Genomic DNA, 17,649 nt, shown 5'->3' on the forward strand with positions numbered 1-17,649 from the left:
AATAATAAATTTTATTATGAAAATTTATATAATGGTCATAAAACCAAGGTAGACTGTGGGTAAACACAGATAGGCTACCTACCTACTGAATTTTGTCGTATATGAGAGAGAAAGAGAGAGAAAAAAAGAAGGCTACTTCATTAGAAAATACTAGGGGAAACCTCAGAGACTTTAGCTTTTAAGTTCACTGACCATTTCTTGTCATTGTTAGCTAGTAAAAGGACTAGGTAGTGCTCGCCATAAAAATGTTTTTTTCTCCTTTTTAGTTATATTCTGTGGCATTACAATTGCGTATGGTTTTAAACATTTCCTTCGGCTCTTGCCGTTATATTTGATCATTAATAATTTCAATTTTATTTTAGGTTCCACACAATTTGATGGAATGGTGTGGCCCAGAACAGGCAAAAGTCTTAGTTGAGCAAGTTTGTCTGCGTGGTCCCAAAGGAGCGCAAGTAGGTGTAGCATCCCTGCTTGCACGTCTGTGTGCAGGACAGCAGTGGTGGGGTGATTTCCTGGCCAACACCATGATTACACTATTTTCTTCTAGTAATACGTTACACTTTCCAGCAACTAGGTAAAGACCAATGCTCTGTTTTTGAGATGGAAATATGAAATATGAGTTGAAAAATGTTAAAAATTCAGCCTGGGGAAACCCAGCACCTTAAATTTGCTTGACAGGCTTATACTCACATGTAGCAAATTTGTTTTAATCTCATTTCTTATGTACTTTTTTTGCAGAGTGTTTGCACTACTCACTTTCCTTGGTCAGAAAAGTGTTGGTAGTGGTCGAGGTAGCCAGGTTATAAATGCCATTTTAAGAGTGCTTTCTTCTCAACTTCATGGCACTGCCAGTCTCATGTCTGGCAACCAAGTTCCCCTGGCTGCTGATGCAGAGTATATGTGGCAGCCATGGCAGAATGTTAATTCTCAGGTTGATACACATTTAGTGTCTTGGTTATTGCTCTACCTCTCTCTCTGTTTAGATGCACTGATCCCCACACGCAAGAGTGATAGTGACAAAGGAAAAGAGAATGGTAAGTGTAACTTCTATGTAATAATTACAGGTGTTGATGTGGCGTACCGTCTTTCATTGAAAACACTTTGTAGAAAGACGTTTATTTCATTGTCATTACTTTGTTGGGAGACTTAAAATATTAAAATAAATTGTATAGTTAGCATATGAAATATATGTTTTTTTACTTTGATGTACTTTGAAAATTTATTTTATGAAATTATAAGAATAGGAAAATGGAAATGTTTGTACATACGTATATATAATGGTACCTCGTTCGTTGAACGTTTATGTCGAACATTCCGTTTTTCTACCAAAATTTTCAAAGAAATTTTGTGTTGTATGTCGAACAAATACTAGTGCTTCGATCGGTAAGCTTGACATCCTACCCCGTCCTACAAGAAAAACAAAGGCAATAACCCGCATGTTTTTTCCTTTACAGATATGTACATAAAGTGCAAGCACAATATATAGTTTAATGGTAACCATATTCAACAAAATAAATAAAAGAATAAAGCATTTCGCAGTAAAATTTAACATAAAAGATGAACAAAATCATATGTCACCGCAGTGATGCACAGCTGACTTGAGATAGATGGAGAAGAAGACTCAGTATAAATATTAGTGTATGTACATACAAGCAGCAGCAATTCATATAAAAAATAAAAGAAGGGAGTATCACAATAATTTTAATGTAATGATACAATATAAAAACAATCAAATGCAATACAGTAATAAAAAATCGAAAGAGAGTCTTACTTGAGTGAGTGCTCGGGACTGTGCTGAGTGAGATGGTAGAGAGGAGAGGGAGGGGATGGTGGTGGGTTTTTTTGGTAGGAGACAGGAATCTGCTTCCCACTGACTTCCCACCTGTACCACTGGGACCAGGCTTGGATGATTTTTCTTTCACTACGTTTCGCTCGTTTGCTTACACTTTCACTTGATTCACCTGAATCACTTAATTTTGTTGCAGTAAAATACCTACAAGTGACACTTGATTTTTACAGTGTTTTAACCTGTAAAAGTAACTCATCCCCACATCATGAAACACAATGGTGCTGTGTTCAACTTCTATGCACCTTGGATTGTTGTTTTGGTCCTGGTCGTTTCGGCCATAAGTCATTTAGGCCATAACATCCAAAATAATGTAAGACGTTACGTTTATGGTATTTACCGTTATGTTTATGGTATTTACCGTCATTATTTTATGTTTTATGTACATCCCCAAGGGGCTGGTACTAAACACAGCACCCATTTTGTGCATAAAGGTGTTTACGGCGTAAATGACTTGTGGCCGAAACAACCTGAACTCGTTTGTTTAAATGACTTCCTTTTGAAAAGTTATCTGATCTCTGTCTCCTTTTCTTCCGTACATTCTTTACTTATTACTTATTTGTTTGCAAAATCCTCATGTTTATTGTTGGGTTATAATCTTCTCTCTCTCTCTCTCTCTCTCTCTCTCTCTCTCTCTCTCTCTCTCTCTCTCTCTCTCTCTCTCTCTCTCTCTCTCTCTCTCTCTCTCTCAGACACAATTGGGCACATACACACTATCAGTTCCTGTGATTATCCTGCGAAATGTGAATAAAATTGATTTTGTCAACCTTTGCCTACTGCGACCATTTCGGTTTCCTCGAGGGGATCCCACCTCTCCTCCCTCAATCCCAACCGGCCGCATGCCATTTTCACCAAACCGATCGTAAATCGAAGTTTTTGCTCATACCTGTAAACAAAATTTTTCAAAAATTTTACTTCGTGTAATGTACTGTTTTATTACTGCATACTCTTAATTTAACTTTTGATCACATTAATAATAGGAAAAATTTTTAAAGGGGGACTTTTTGGGTGAGCTGGAACGAATTAACCTGATTCCTTTTATTTCTTAGGGGAAATTTGTTTTATATTTTGAACAAATCACATTTCAACCAGCCTTCTGGAATGGATTAAGTTCGAGATCTGAGGTACTACTGTACATTTAAAAATTATGTGATGAGAAATCAATGGCCCACCCATGGACTACCTGAAACCCACATTTTGTTTGGTGATTTTAGTGGATCAGTAAATTTGTGGTTTTAGAATTCTTATTAAATTGAAAGGTTGGGAGCAAAATCATAATATAAAATTCATCAGAATCTCTTAAAATTTTCATTTTAATAAAATTTTTTAAAAAGTGCAATATATTAGATATGATCTACTATATTTGTGAAGAACAAGCCCTTCAGGCCAGTCTTTTGAGAGGGAAAAATGCTATCATGGTGGTATGGTTGAACTATTTATTATTGATAATGGTATGGTTGTAGTTTTTTTATACTGCACAAAAATTTGGGATCAGACTGATAGATGGTAATGTAATAATTTTGAAAATGTAATCTTAAGTAATGCAAGTAGGTATTTAATGTGATAATGTTAGTTTGTAATTTTTATTGAAAAACGTGAAAGTATTATGTTCTACATTATCTTGTAATTGTAAGAACTGTTTTTAAATATTTGGGAGCTGTGAAGCCTGGTGTATATTGCTATTATTTTTTGGGAGCAGTATTAATGAATGCCATATTTTTAGGTGGACGTTGGACTTGGTTAACTGCTGAAACATGCCTTCAGAGGAGAGGCTCTGAGGCAAGCAGAACTGTTCCTCGTCCATCCAGGGAGCGTCTCAGGAAGAGATTGGTCCACCAGAAACAGCCACCAGTAAATCTGGAGACTGCTACCAAATCTTTTGGAGAAGTTGGTGTCGGTGTAAGTATACCTGTTGTCAGTTGCCCCTCTAAAGGGAATTACCCTTTTATTATTATTAATGGGGTAAGTTATAGTAGAAAGAGGTGAAACGGAGTGGATGACAAGTAAAAAAGTATTGCAAATGAGGCTGAAAAGAATGTTTTGTGTCAAGTACAGTGTGACATAAATGGGAAACTGCAATTGGTTTTCATGGACTAGGAAGGAAGTGTTTAGTTAGTGAGCTACTGCTTATTCTCGATTGAAATCAGTTTTGCCTTGGCCTGAAGTTAAGTACCATTATTAGGAAAGAAAACTGTACTGGAAGTTACACAGTAGGACTGGCTTTTTGTTCTTAAGGGTATACAAACCACCATTTTTTTATATAGAGTATCTTCATTATGCACATATGACTGCAATCTTTGAGTCTTGGAAACAAGTGTAATCCCAGTCACTTTACCTTAGGACACCATCGAGAGCAGATTGTTAGGCTTCTCTCACACTTGTGTGATTGCTGAATTTGGATGAGTAACCTGCTGCTTTTCTGTCTTTACTCAAATTTTTTTTTCTGTGTGTTTGCCCTTATGTATCTGTTGTGGTTTTCTCAAAATAGAGACAAAAAATGAGCAATGATGTTGTTAGGAACTTGGATGGCCTTGTGGTTGTTTCATGTCTCCCACCTTGGTACACCCACAGAGGTGTTGCTCTTTTAGTATGGAAAAGTTTATATCTGTTCTTCTTCACTCGGAAAAGTTTGGTAAATGGACAAGGAAGGAGAGGCATTCATGGGCTTTTTTGGGAGGGTATACCCCATCAGGGACATCATCAGATCCTTCTAGATCTTTCCTGCCACTGGCTTCCGTTCTTTTACCATTTCTTACGAGGGCTACCCCCCAGGAAAGATAGGATCATGCCCCAAGGAGTCCATTTCATGCTCCTTCCTTGGCGGACAAGGGTACTATTGGAGCAGGTGTTTCGTTACCAGTTGCTTTCCCCTCAAACTCAGATGATGATGCTCTCAAAACCAGTAAGATGTCATCCCCTGAGTACTTGGAAAAGATCTGGCCTACAGTGAGTACTCCAGGTAATATGTTTTGTGCCACATTCCTTGATAATTGGGTAGAGGAGAAAAAGGAATTGACTCATATGCCTTTCTCTTAAGTTGTGCTGCTGCTGCTGTTGTGTTTGCAGCTCCCTGATCTTCATCTGCTTTAAAGGCCAGAGATTGCTATTGTTATTTCAGTCAACGTTTTGAGATTCTAATGTCAAATGACATCAGCCATTAAAATAAAAAGAATACTATCCTTACATATTTCCACGTCAGTAACATCAGTGATGTATAGAGAGGATTTGGGTAGCCTAAATTTCCTCTCCCAAGCAAGTGGGGTCTGTATATATAAAAAGAATAATCTTCAAACAAATCCAGTTGAAAAAATAAAAATTTTTTGCATATTTTATATTTTTTAGATGTAATAGCTGACAAGAATATCAGTAATATATGTGCCATTGGAAAGGTAGTTTATTGGGATTTTTCATGGCACAAAAAGAATTTATAAACCTACTCTAATGTGGATTATTTGGAATGAATCTTGCCTACTTTTAGCTTATATCTTTGCTCCATTAGGTGCAATTTACATTTAAAATAAATCCAAAATAACGCTTGGCTGACCCGCTAGGACTGTCTCTGTAATCACCTGTTTCCCACCAGGCAGCGTTGGAATGTTTATGATCGTGTCAGACTTCTTCATGCCCTGTTCTTATGCAGATGGTGTGAATCGGTGTTAATAACAATTTTTGATGATTTCTGGCTGATTTTTTTCAGTGCAGTATCATGCTTGTTTTCTGTTTTTACATTACGTCATCTACAACAAGCAGAGATGAAAGCATTAGGCTGTATAGGAAAGACTTAGTGGAAACCAAATGTTCCAGTTGTGCAGGATTGCCACATGTATGTTAGCCTAGCTGTTGAGGCATGAATATGATTTTCTTGTTGTGAGGATAATGATGAGTGATCTGATGAGAGGATAAAATTTTGTGAAGTATTGGAAGATGCTGGAGACCAATAGATTAGGTAGACAGTTTGTTAGGGCACACTATAAGCCTACTCAGTCTTTTCCTTTTGTCGTCTGGTGTTCTCCTCTTCCTCCATTAGCCTACCTGGTAGCCTAGGTTAATTCCCTCTCTCACTCCTGCCCTGCCTTTTGCTCCCTGTGTGGTTCAGGAGAAAAAATAATAGGTAATTGAGATATATTCTTTTATTATGGTTTGAAACTTGGCTGTATATATATATTAGAGCGAAGATGAACCCCCAAACCCAAGTGATCAGCCTTTTTTGGTTTTCTCACGGGAGAGAAGGTGTCAGAGCCAAGGCATCTGTCTGTAACCTACCCTTTGAACTGCCCAAGGTCCGTTGGCCTTCTCCCCAGACAGGGAACCATGGCATGCCTCGGGACCAAGGTCTTTGTCCTTTGCCACCTCTCTCAGTCGTGTCTCTGGTTAGGATTCGATGTGTTCTCTAGAGGAGTTATTTGGTAGTTTGGTGCTCACATTCATGGGTTCACATACCTGTTTTGGAGAGAGTAATATTGATGTATGTGAACATTTTCTTCAGTAGTTCTGAGCCGCACATAAATTCTTCTGTTATCGTTCTCCAAGCGGACCATAACCCTCCCCATCTTACTCACTTCTCCCCCCATCGCCTGAAATTTTTGTTCGCACATTTTAAAAGGTAATAAAATACGGTATAATTACTTTGTTTATAAATGTCACTGAACCAAGCATTTTGTCATGAAAAAAAAGTTGTTCAGCTGTGTTAAAAAAGAAAATGATCTCGAGTTCATAAGCGATAAGCCAGAACAGTGTGTTTTACAACAGACAGGTTTTGGATCCCTGCCGCAACCCCTATAAAAATCTCAAAGGAATAAAGCGTTTCTGCTAGGCATCATAAAATGAATACATGAAATAAGAGATTTTGTACCTGTACTGAAATCACCCCACATGTATAATAGATTCTTTGTAGAAGCTCAGTTTTTTTAAGAATTAAGTTGATTGATTAGCCCCTATGGCTTTAGAACTTTTTTTCAGAATTTTCAGATCTTCCCAGAGGGATGGGCTTTTGAAAAACCCACCACTTAAGTAGTCTGGGAAATTTACCACAAAGAATTAGACAAAAACACCTCTATGTAGTATACCCAGAATAAGTACTTTTTCAGAGTAAGAGAAAAAGATGTTAAAAGTAAGGGTGAATAGTCCTTATTTTGCCAGGCATTTCACCTAACATGCCACCACAGGCATCAGCTTCTCACTTAACCTTGGATTCCATGATGTGAGGTTGTGGCTCTTTGGTCTCCTTTGAGAGTTGAATGGTGTATAACACATGAACCATGTTCATAGAATCTTAATTTGTTTCACCACAAATCTATTAGAGGTACACAATCCTTTATCCGAAATTCTAAAAACCTAAAACATTTCTTGAGAGTAGAGTCAATTCATAAGGTTAGTGGTGTGGCATGCAAATGGCTGACCTGAATCATTTAGGTGTGTGCTGCTGCCCTCTCTCTCTCTCTCTCTCTCTATAATGGTTGTACCAGCAGGGAAACAAAAATGGATTAACATTCCTCAAGAGATTAAAGTATGTCGACGCAACTTTAGTAAATATCTTCTTAAGCAAAAAAAAAAAAAATCTTGTTGTGGAAGAATCTTTGAACCAATAATTTTGCACTCAAAGCATTAGTGAAGAATAGAATGAGTGCTATTCTTCACTAATGTAAAATACATACTGTACACTTGTAAAAACTTGTACTACATTCAAAACACACCAACACACACTTATGTCATCATCAGCTCCACATGAGTAAAAGGTTCTTCTCAGATAGAATAAAGCTAAAACCTGATTGGCTGGCTAGTTGCCATAGAGATCTGTTAGCCAGTGAAAGCCCTCTACTTCTGTTATATTTATAGACATATTTCGATCCCAAATTGTGTGTATGGGACTAAGTTTGAATGTTGCCATTATCGTGATTATTTGATGGCAAAAATTACTCAAGAATTTGCTTGATATAATTATTTGTTCATGAAAACAAGAATTTAACAGTAATTTTAACTTTAATATAGTGGTATGAAAAATCCCACACACTGTGTTGTAGTGATGCATCATCACTTGCGAATCCTGTTCCCAGACCATCCTCAAATGTATGACTGCAAACTTAAGACGATGTTAGTGACAATAAAGAACAAACCCTCTCCAAGGTCGATATGGTGAAATGTATTTTATAGTCTTACTTATCATTAAAATTCACAAGCTGAATTACAACTATTTTGATTTTGTATATTTTTGCACTTTACGAAATGTTTTTGTTGAAAATAATATGTTCATGAACATATGGTCTTAATTGCCCCATAATTTTATTATTGATGAACTAAATTACCTCACATTCCTTTAACAGTATATTAATATAAATAATAATAAACTATAATGAGTAAAGAATTATAATGAAAAAACATGAAAAATAGAAAGAAAATGCTTTTACTGGTGGAAGATAGATCTTCTGTGACTATCACCACCCCTCATGAGTCCCCCCGCCCCTGGTGGCGTGGATGAGGATGAGAATGATCATGAGGGGATTGGGGGCTGGCAGACACAAACCAGTAGAAAAAGAAAAGAACCTCTCGATTGCCCGCTAGACCAAAGCCCAACATTTGTGAATCACCTCAGTTGAAACCTGAGAGGAGATGTCATGTTGTGATTCACAATTTGCGTTCATCGGCGAAGCTAAACGCCATAGAAGAGAGATTCACATTTCTCACAGGCTCTGACCCTCTTATCTCTCACAAGCCCCCATGCAAAATTAAACATGAAGTGGCCTACAGGATTACCTGCCTATTTCAACACCTCAATGTTCCTAAAGGCGAGAATTTCGGTCCTAATATAAAAGTCTCAAGGTATAACTTAATCCTGAAAACCCTCCCCCCCCTCCCAGGGAACTTACTGCCAACACAAGTAGGGGTTTAGGTGCAGGCTCACCTTCTACCACAAGTGCCAGCCAACCTCCCATGGCGAGTGACTGCCCACCCCCGCTGGCCAACCCCCCATCCACCCAAATGATCAACTCATTCATTTCCCATCTTTGTGAGTTGCCATGGATATGTTAGATATAAGCTCTTTGAATATTTTTGCCCTGAAGTGGAACATTCCTCCCATCAACTTGTTTTGCAAAAACTTCAGAAGGCATCATTGCATTATTAGAAACGCTCCTCTGGCCTCATGACCTTCCATCTATGATTCAGTGCATGAAGACTTCAGAATTTTCTCAACCTCATCATGCAAGTTACAGATCACATCGTAGCCGGTCACCCGAAAGGGGACCTTTCTTTCCTGTGGCACAAATCATCAGACATTATGGTGAATGTGATGACCTGTAGGAGTGGTAGAATGTTGGGGCTTCAAGTGAGAATAGGGGACTTTAAGACCTTAATAATTAATGTTTATATACTCTGGGAAAAGAACAATAATTTTGATCACTACTGCATGATCACAGGTGAGTTACACAGCATTATTCACGATTCTATTGCTGATCATATTTGTATGATCAGGGACCTTAATTCTCACCCCCACAAAACAATTTTATAACGAACTTACTTCTGTCAAAATCAATGGAATGGACACAATTACAACCTCCTGGCTGGACCACTGCATCATGTCCCCACAACTTCATGATTCTATCATGACCTGCAACATTCACTACATTCTTGCAACGGGATGTTATCACATCCCCTTATAGGTGTCATTCAGTACCCCATCCCTCCCTACCATGAACCCCCTAACTGATCGCCCACCTGCAGTTAACTAGGATTTTAAAAGCCAACAGAAAACCAGATCCTTTAGGGAAACCACAGAAACCAGGGTGGGGTCAATAGTTCAACCAGCAGACGCCTTACTGTGCACTAACCCAAATTATAGACATGACCACCACGGGAGAGATCGGGAAGAATTCTACTCAAATATAATTTCCGCTATACTAGCCTTCGGCAGGGATACCTTCAGATCTTGTCAAGGCAACTCTCTTAATATACCTGGATGGAAGGACTTTGTTAAAGATTTGTATCCACATTCATGAGAAATGCTTTTACTGTGGAGGCAAAATGGTAGCCTAAGGGATGGACACTTTGCACTACTAATGAGACAGGTGAGAGCGCAGTTCAGACTTGTCCTTAAGCACTGCAGACTGAATGAAAAGCAACTAAGAGCTGATTTAATGTCTAGAAAGTTAGAATATGGTGATTACTCTTGTCTTTGGAAAGACATTCAATCCCTATATCCCAAAACTAAAAAGCTATCAAAGAGAGTAGGCAAAGCTGTCAGTGCCAAGTCTTATCTTAATGTTGGGCGATCACTTCAGCATTATCATAAATTGCATAAATGATCAAGAATCCCGAAGGGATGTAGATAACCTCCTTACTGATAACATTGCTTCATTTCACCGATCATATTACGCCAGGTAACATCAGCGATGCCATAAACAACCTACCTAATAATAAATCACCCGGCTGCAATGGTCTACTTGCTGAAGAGTTCAAATTTTGCCATCCAATAATTTACATTTTGCTAGCTGTTCTATTCAGTGCATGCGTAATTCACCAATTTCTTCCAGACTCCCTACTCTTAGTTCACATAATACCATTAATAAAAAAACAAGCTAAAGGATGCAGCTGACCCTGTCAATTATCACCTGATTGCAATTACTACAATTGCGTCAAAGATGCTTGAGTCTGTTCTTCTAGTGAGACTTCTCCCATTTCTGCACACTACCGACAACCAGTTCAGCTTTAAAGCAAACCACGCAACCAACACCTGCATCTACATCCTGAAAGAATTGCTGAACTATTACCTATCATCAGCCTCTCCTGTTTTCCTATGTTTTCTAGATGCGAGAAAAGCATTTGACAGAGTAAACTACCTGAAGCTGCATGAATGAGGCACACCTCTATATTTAACTGGCATTTTATGTTGTTGGTTCTCCACGCAGCAATTCTGTGTCAAATGGGATACCGTATTGTACACCTTCGGCTCCCTAAACGGGCTCTGGCAAGGGGGCATTCTCTCTCCATACCTGCTTAATACGCACACAGGTGCCCTGAATGTCAAACTGAACTCACTCCCAATCGGATGTACTATCAATGAAACAACAATAAACAACCTCTGTTATACCGACGATATGGTTCTGATTTCCCCATCAGTGCAAGGTCTCCAGTGACTTATCAACATTTGCTGCCAATATGCAGAAGAATTTTATATCCACTACAATGAAACGAAGACCCAGTGTATGTCGCTGCTCCCAAGATTGCTTAAGCGTACTGCAGAACCACAAATTTTCCTCGGAAATCGTCGTGTGGAATTTATGCATGAATTTCCGAATTTGGGCCAAATTATCACGGACGACCTAAAAGATACGACAGACAAAGAACAGAAGCGTTGTAAACTGTGTGCAGCTGGCAACATGATTGCAAGGAGGTTTGCCTTCTGTCACCGAGACACGAAACTGCTGCTCATCCACTCTTACTGCTACAGTATATATGGGTGTTCCCTTTGGACGAACTATACCCGAGAGACCATGAGACGTATCACTGTTGTTCACAATGACATTCTGAGACACCTCACAAACATTCCTCGCTATCACTCCACCTCGCAGAGGATAATTTAAAAATCATTGTAAGGCAAACAGCGATCACCCGATTGAGAAACAGCAGCAGTTCGCTCATACAAAGTTAGGATATCCTAAGCAGTGAGGCAAGAAGAAGATGTAAATTGTGGGAAAGATGGGATAATGAGGCATCTGTTCCTTAAATGACTTATTGCCTATTTTTGCAGTTATAAAGTGTCGTCTGCAGAATCTGTCATTATTATATTGTTGTTATTATTGTTATATTTCTACATTTTTTGTTTTTATTGATATTTTTCATTATTACTCTGATTAATATCATTGTGGAGTTTTGCTAATTTCAATTTTCGTATTTAGCCCTTTGGATCCGACTTTTGTGACCACCTAAGGTTCCTAGTTGGATATTAATAGTATGCAATCTGTTTTTTCTACAATTTTCAATATTATTACCGTCATTACTGTTGTTTTGAATACTATTTTTTTGTACTTCTTCAGCAACTGTGTGGGTATTGGCAATTTATCATTTTTCATCATGTTATCTCATGTATATAGATTATGTACAGTATGTTATTGTCTCTACTTTGTATATTCCAGGTATGTGGCCTTGAGCTGAAATAAAATATATTATTTTTTTTTTTTCTGGTCTATCACAGTCATCCTATTCAACTGGGTGGTTTTTATAGTGTCGGGCTCCAGGTTGCATCCTGCCTCCTTAGGAGTCCATCACTTTTCTCACTATGTGCGCTGTTTCTAGTAGCACACTTTCCTGCATGAGTCCTGGAGCTACTTTAGCATCTAGTTTTTCTTCTTCTGGTTTATTTCTGTAGCTCCAGTCTCTGGTTGCTGGTTACTGTTGTTTTGGTGGTCAGTTGCTGGATGGCAACTTCCAAGTATCTGACTGTCCTCCCCGTCAATTGGGTTGTATACCTGGCTGGTGGACGAAGCTCCTCTGTTGCCAGGGGTTCTATTTACATCATCACTTATTCTTTAATTTCTTTCCATCACTGCTAAGTTTTGCTATTTAACCCATAGCTGGACCCTACCCCATCGGGAATAGGTACTCATTTACAGCTGAGTAGACTGAGGAAATTTTGGTAAAGATCCTTTCCCAAGGAATCAATGCCAAGAAGGGCAGTCACCCAACGACTGACCAGCCCCAATGTTGCTTAACCAGTCCATCAGTGAGCTAAACCACTTTGCCACGGTGCCCATATTATTATTATTATTATTATTATTATTATTATTATTATTATTATTATTATGCCCGAAATGCATCTGGCCTTAAGGATTTCGGATAAAGGATTGTGTACCTGTACCTTTATTTACTTTATATCCATCTACATGAATTTCTTAAGTACTAAAATTTTGAATGAAGATCAGCTATTCCGTGGTAGGTGGTTCCTATGTGGCACTCAAGAAAGTCCTCTTCTTCCCTGAGGTAGTAAACAAACTCACAGTATTTCCCTCAGCCTTTGGATAATTGTCAGTTGCCTTGCACTCCTATTCTATTTCATGTTTATTAAGTTTTTCAATTTTCAGAATTTCTTGTGTTGATATTGTGATTGGTGAAAGTATTTGTTTATAAAGTTTTTGATTTTTGGGTTTCAAAGAAGTTATAAGCTTTGTGTGACCCCACTTTTCAGCTGGTGATTTTATGGCTGCTTGACTGGATTATTTAAGGAGTGCTGTTTTGATTTTCTGTACTTATTTGGTTATACTGTACTATGTGTTGCAACTGACTTACATGCTTATACTGTCCAGGAACAGTTCAGGTGTAATATATACCTTCAATTAGATTTGGTGGGGTTCTTCATCCACATCCTAAATTCATTTTCTGCTATTAGCTATCCGGATGTATAGATTTTTCTAATCAAATTAGTCTTTGCCTTCTGTTTAAAATATTTCTTGAAAATCCATCACTATGAGGGATCTTCCTCCTCCCCCCCCCAAAAAAAAACTTAATAAAAAAATCAGATGTGTATTGCTGTAAATTTTTTTGCTGGGTGAGACCTTTGGATCAGGTTGGAATTAAGAACCATTTTCATGTTTTGAAACAAAATAATCTCATCATTGTCAAAACCCTGGTGTAATGGCTTAGCATGGCAGTAATATATTTATATATACATTTGTTTTTGTATCTTTACAGCAAGTACTAGCTGGTTTAAGTGGTGAGATCTACCAAAAGCTAGACACCTTTCGAAGAAACATTGTTAAACGTTACACTCGTGCTTCATCGACTTCTGGGACAAGTGGAGTACGCAAAGAAGATAATGAATCTACCATTGATGCATTTATGCCATTAGATCGTTCAAATGCCCTCTCTGTTGCTCATGGCCTTATTAAATTATTGATGAACTCCAGCTCACCTTGTTGTGTAGACTCTTTCCTCCTCACTTGCAAGGTGAGTATATTAGAAAATTCCAGTGTTATGTTCAGAATTGTAAACTTTAGCTTCAAATACTTTTGCAGATCTTGGTTAAAATTTTCATGGTACCTGAATTTTTAATTTCATCTTTTACCATTTTCTTGTTACAGATGTAATTATAATTAGCAATAAGGTTTTAATGAGCTCAAGCAGAGTAAAACATTTTAGTCAAGAGAAGTTTTAGAAAGGCTTTTGTATTTCACTGGTTAACCTAGTAATGTATGTTTGTACTAGTAATGTTTGTACAAGTACTGTGTTTTTGATTGAGAATTGATGTCATTTATATTCATAATTTTAAAATCTTCAGGTTATTGGTGGTTTAGTAAGTGTGACAAGACCGAGCCCTGCTCTTACTGAAATAGTTACCCCAGTTCAGTTGGGAGCCCTCTTACGCCATGCTCTTACTTTGGATTCTACCTGGGGGGCCCCGTGGGCTTTACATGCCTTAACATGTTTATTGCAAGACATACTTGAAGGTAAGCAATATTTAATTAATGGAGTTGATTTTAACCTTACTAGAATTGAAGTTGGAAATTGGACTCTTGATTTATAGTTTTTCATAAACATGAGATACAGCTTTCAGGTTTCAGACTCTTAATTTTAAATTAATTGATGCCTAGAAAATCTTAACAAGGATGAGTCTATATAATATGCTTAATCCTTTGTAACCTTTTTAACTAAATGTTCATCAGTACAGTATCATTCATCCTTCAGTGCATTGTGTCTGAATGCGTAAATTAGTCATTTTGGTAACATTTGCAATTATAATGATATTGAAAAACATAATCTGCCCACTGAAAGTAGAAGCATTTAGACTGTCGTAGTTTTGCTAGTTTATGATTTGGCATATTACTGAATTTTTGTGTATATCACTCTTTCAGCACAGACAAAATCAACTTTGATAGTGGTTACATTAAACCTTTGAGGTTTAGATGGTCTAAAAACTTAAGGCAAATGGCTCTTGACTGTTTAGGGGCATACCAATATTCTTCTTGTTTGCTTGCTGTAAATTTATTTTTCATGGTACAGAAATAATGATAGTGATGGTATAATGCTGATAAGATATAAATAGATGTGACGTAAATATAATGCAGGGTATAATTTAAAAGTTTTAATGTATATAATGTTTTGTATTATGTTAAAAAAATTGTGATTAAAAAAGTACAAGTAACATGGTAAGTTGAAGTTTGTTGAAAATTATGTACCAGAATTGCAATGGTTGGATATCTCAGCATTAGCTTACATCATTGAAACTTCAAAGAGTTAACAACAGAGGATCCCATAGAGATTTAAATGTGGTTTTATCTGACAATGAAAAGAAAAAAGTAACCATATATACTCTTGTAACTCATGATTTCACATATCATGCAACCCCCAATTTTCATCCTTAAAAAATTATTTTATCGTATATCTCGTGTATCATGTGAGTTCCTTTTTTAGAGACCAAATTGCAATAGACTAACATCCTTTCCGCCATCTTTTTATCTATCCCATCTTCTAGTTAAATAAGTTAAAAAAAAAAAGTAAAAGAGAAAGATAAAAGTATCGTTAGTAATGTTATACTCATGATGCAAACACATGCAGACATGAACAACCAAACGAGAAACAGCTGTTTTGCTATGAACAATGAATCGAATAACAACAGCTGTTTCAACCATCGTACAATAGTAAACAGTTACCGTAGTTATGTTACAAAGTAGAATAGGACTGATATATTTTTACATTACACCCTTATTCGCTATGGAGAAAAGATCGGCAAGGAAGTATACTGCTAAATTTAAGATGCAAGTTCTAGCTGAAGCTGAGAAAACAATGTTCAAGATGTTAATGACTATAAATTATCGTGCATCAGCAACATGGATGAAACTTCCATAAACTTCAATGTGCTCGACCGTTAATAAAATTTGGAGAAAAAATATTTTAATCAGAACTACTGGGCATGAAAGAACACATTTAACTGTTGTTTTCTTGCTGATAAAGATTAATATATAAAGCTCATATAATGATGAAATCAAGAGAAAATAGTGAACGGAATCTGTTAAATTTTTTTATAAAAAAAAAGCATGCCCCAGCGCCATCAATTAATGAAAAAATAAGTAAATTTAGTTCACAATGGGACATATTTAAGTCATATTTCGACTTAAAAACACTTTATATAACGAAAAATAACCTTGTCCCATATAAATAGAGTATCTAGAGATTCATTTATGCAACTAGAAACAAGAAAATTGCTCTGAATTGAGTTAAATATGGCAAAATAAACTTACCTTGTAGTCGCCATCAGCTGATCTCCAAACCAAAACATTGATCGCTATGTTTGTATTTTTAATAAAATAGTAATATGAGAATACATACAATGTTGGATACAGTGAAGTAAAGCATAACTTTTTAGAAGATCCATGGAAAAGATGCATATTCATTATATTTGTATTTTATAATACAATACTAATATGTGAATATTACAACAATAATTTTATATCTCATGCAGCCCTCTTGAAATTAGCTTCAAAATTAGGTCTTCAAAAGTGGGATGATACACGAGTATATACAGTACTGTATATAATATTGAGGCATGAAAGTTTGATTATGCAATGAATGACATTTGAAATGTTGACAGTGGTTGGAAAATAATGTTGATCACAAAAAGTAGGACTTGTATTTTGAAAGTGCCATATAACAGTGGTATCCTAGGGTATATGGCTTTGTTCATAAACTTCCTCACAGACTACGTACACTGTCAAGGTGTGAATGTATAGCATGTACAGTAATCAGGTTCTGGAGTAGTGTCTCACACAAAATTGTTTCAAGTGGCCCATTATTCTTACTAGAAATTAACCCATAAACGCCTATTGGACGTATCATACGTCGACTAAAATTGTCTGTTGGGTGCCAAGTGGACGATCAGCACGTCGACTACAAAAATTTCAACCTTCGGTCAACTTTGACTCGACCGAAATGGTCGAAAAATGCAATTTTAAGCTAAAACTCTTACATTCTAGTAATATTCAATCATGTACCTTCATTTTGCAACAAATTGGAAGTCTCTAGCACAATATTTCGATTTATGGTGAATTTTTGAAAAAAACTTTTTTCTTATGCACGGGCGGTAACTCGGCCAAAAATTTCATAAATTCTTTCGTCATTTTGTCGTAATTTTTGCACTGCTCTATATAAGCCGTTACATAAAGTTTTATATATGAAAATGTGCGCAATTTCATGTACAATACAGCAAAATACAACCCATGGTTGTAGCTTTTATCAGTTTGGAAATATTTTCATATAAACCACGATATCTGCCAAAATTTCAACCTTCGGTCAACTTTGACTCGACCGAAATGGTCAACAAACGCAATTGTAAGCTAAAACTCTTACATTCTAGTAATATTCAATCATTTACCTTCATTTTGCAACCAATTGGAAGTCTCTAGCACAATATTTCGATTTATGGTGAATTTTTGAAAAAACTTTTTCTCTTACGTCCGCGCCAGAAATTCTTTCACACGTTGTCGTAATGTTTGCACTGTTTTATATTAGTCGTTACATAAAGTTTTATATATGGAAATGTGCACCGTTTCATGTAGAATACAACAGAAAATAACTCATGGTTGTAGCTTTTATCAGTTTTGAAATATTTTCATATAAATCACAATAACTGCCAAAATTTCAACCTTCGGTCAACTTTAACTCGACCGAAATGGTAAAAAAACGCAATTATAAGCTAAAACTCTTACATTCTCGTAATAATCAATCATGTACCTTCATTTTGCAACAAACTGGAAGTCTCTAGCACAATATTTCGATTTATGGTGAATTTCTGAAAAAAAATTTTTTCCTTACGCCTGCCC

General features: G+C 36.7%; 1 protein-coding gene across 1 annotated transcript in view; it reads left to right on the forward strand.

Moving 5' to 3' along the window:
* Bruce (BIR repeat containing ubiquitin-conjugating enzyme) overlaps positions 1–17,649 on the forward strand; it is a 361,218-nt gene that overhangs the window by 132,624 nt on the left and 210,945 nt on the right. The window contains 5 exon segments of the mRNA XM_067128151.1: positions 363–574; positions 739–1,034; positions 3,570–3,745; positions 13,526–13,780; positions 14,112–14,280. Coding sequence (XP_066984252.1) covers positions 363–574; positions 739–1,034; positions 3,570–3,745; positions 13,526–13,780; positions 14,112–14,280 — 1,108 coding nt within the window.

Source organism: Macrobrachium rosenbergii, chromosome 3 (assembly GCF_040412425.1).
Source record: "Macrobrachium rosenbergii isolate ZJJX-2024 chromosome 3, ASM4041242v1, whole genome shotgun sequence".
NCBI classification, from domain to species: Eukaryota; Metazoa; Arthropoda; class Malacostraca; order Decapoda; family Palaemonidae; genus Macrobrachium; species Macrobrachium rosenbergii.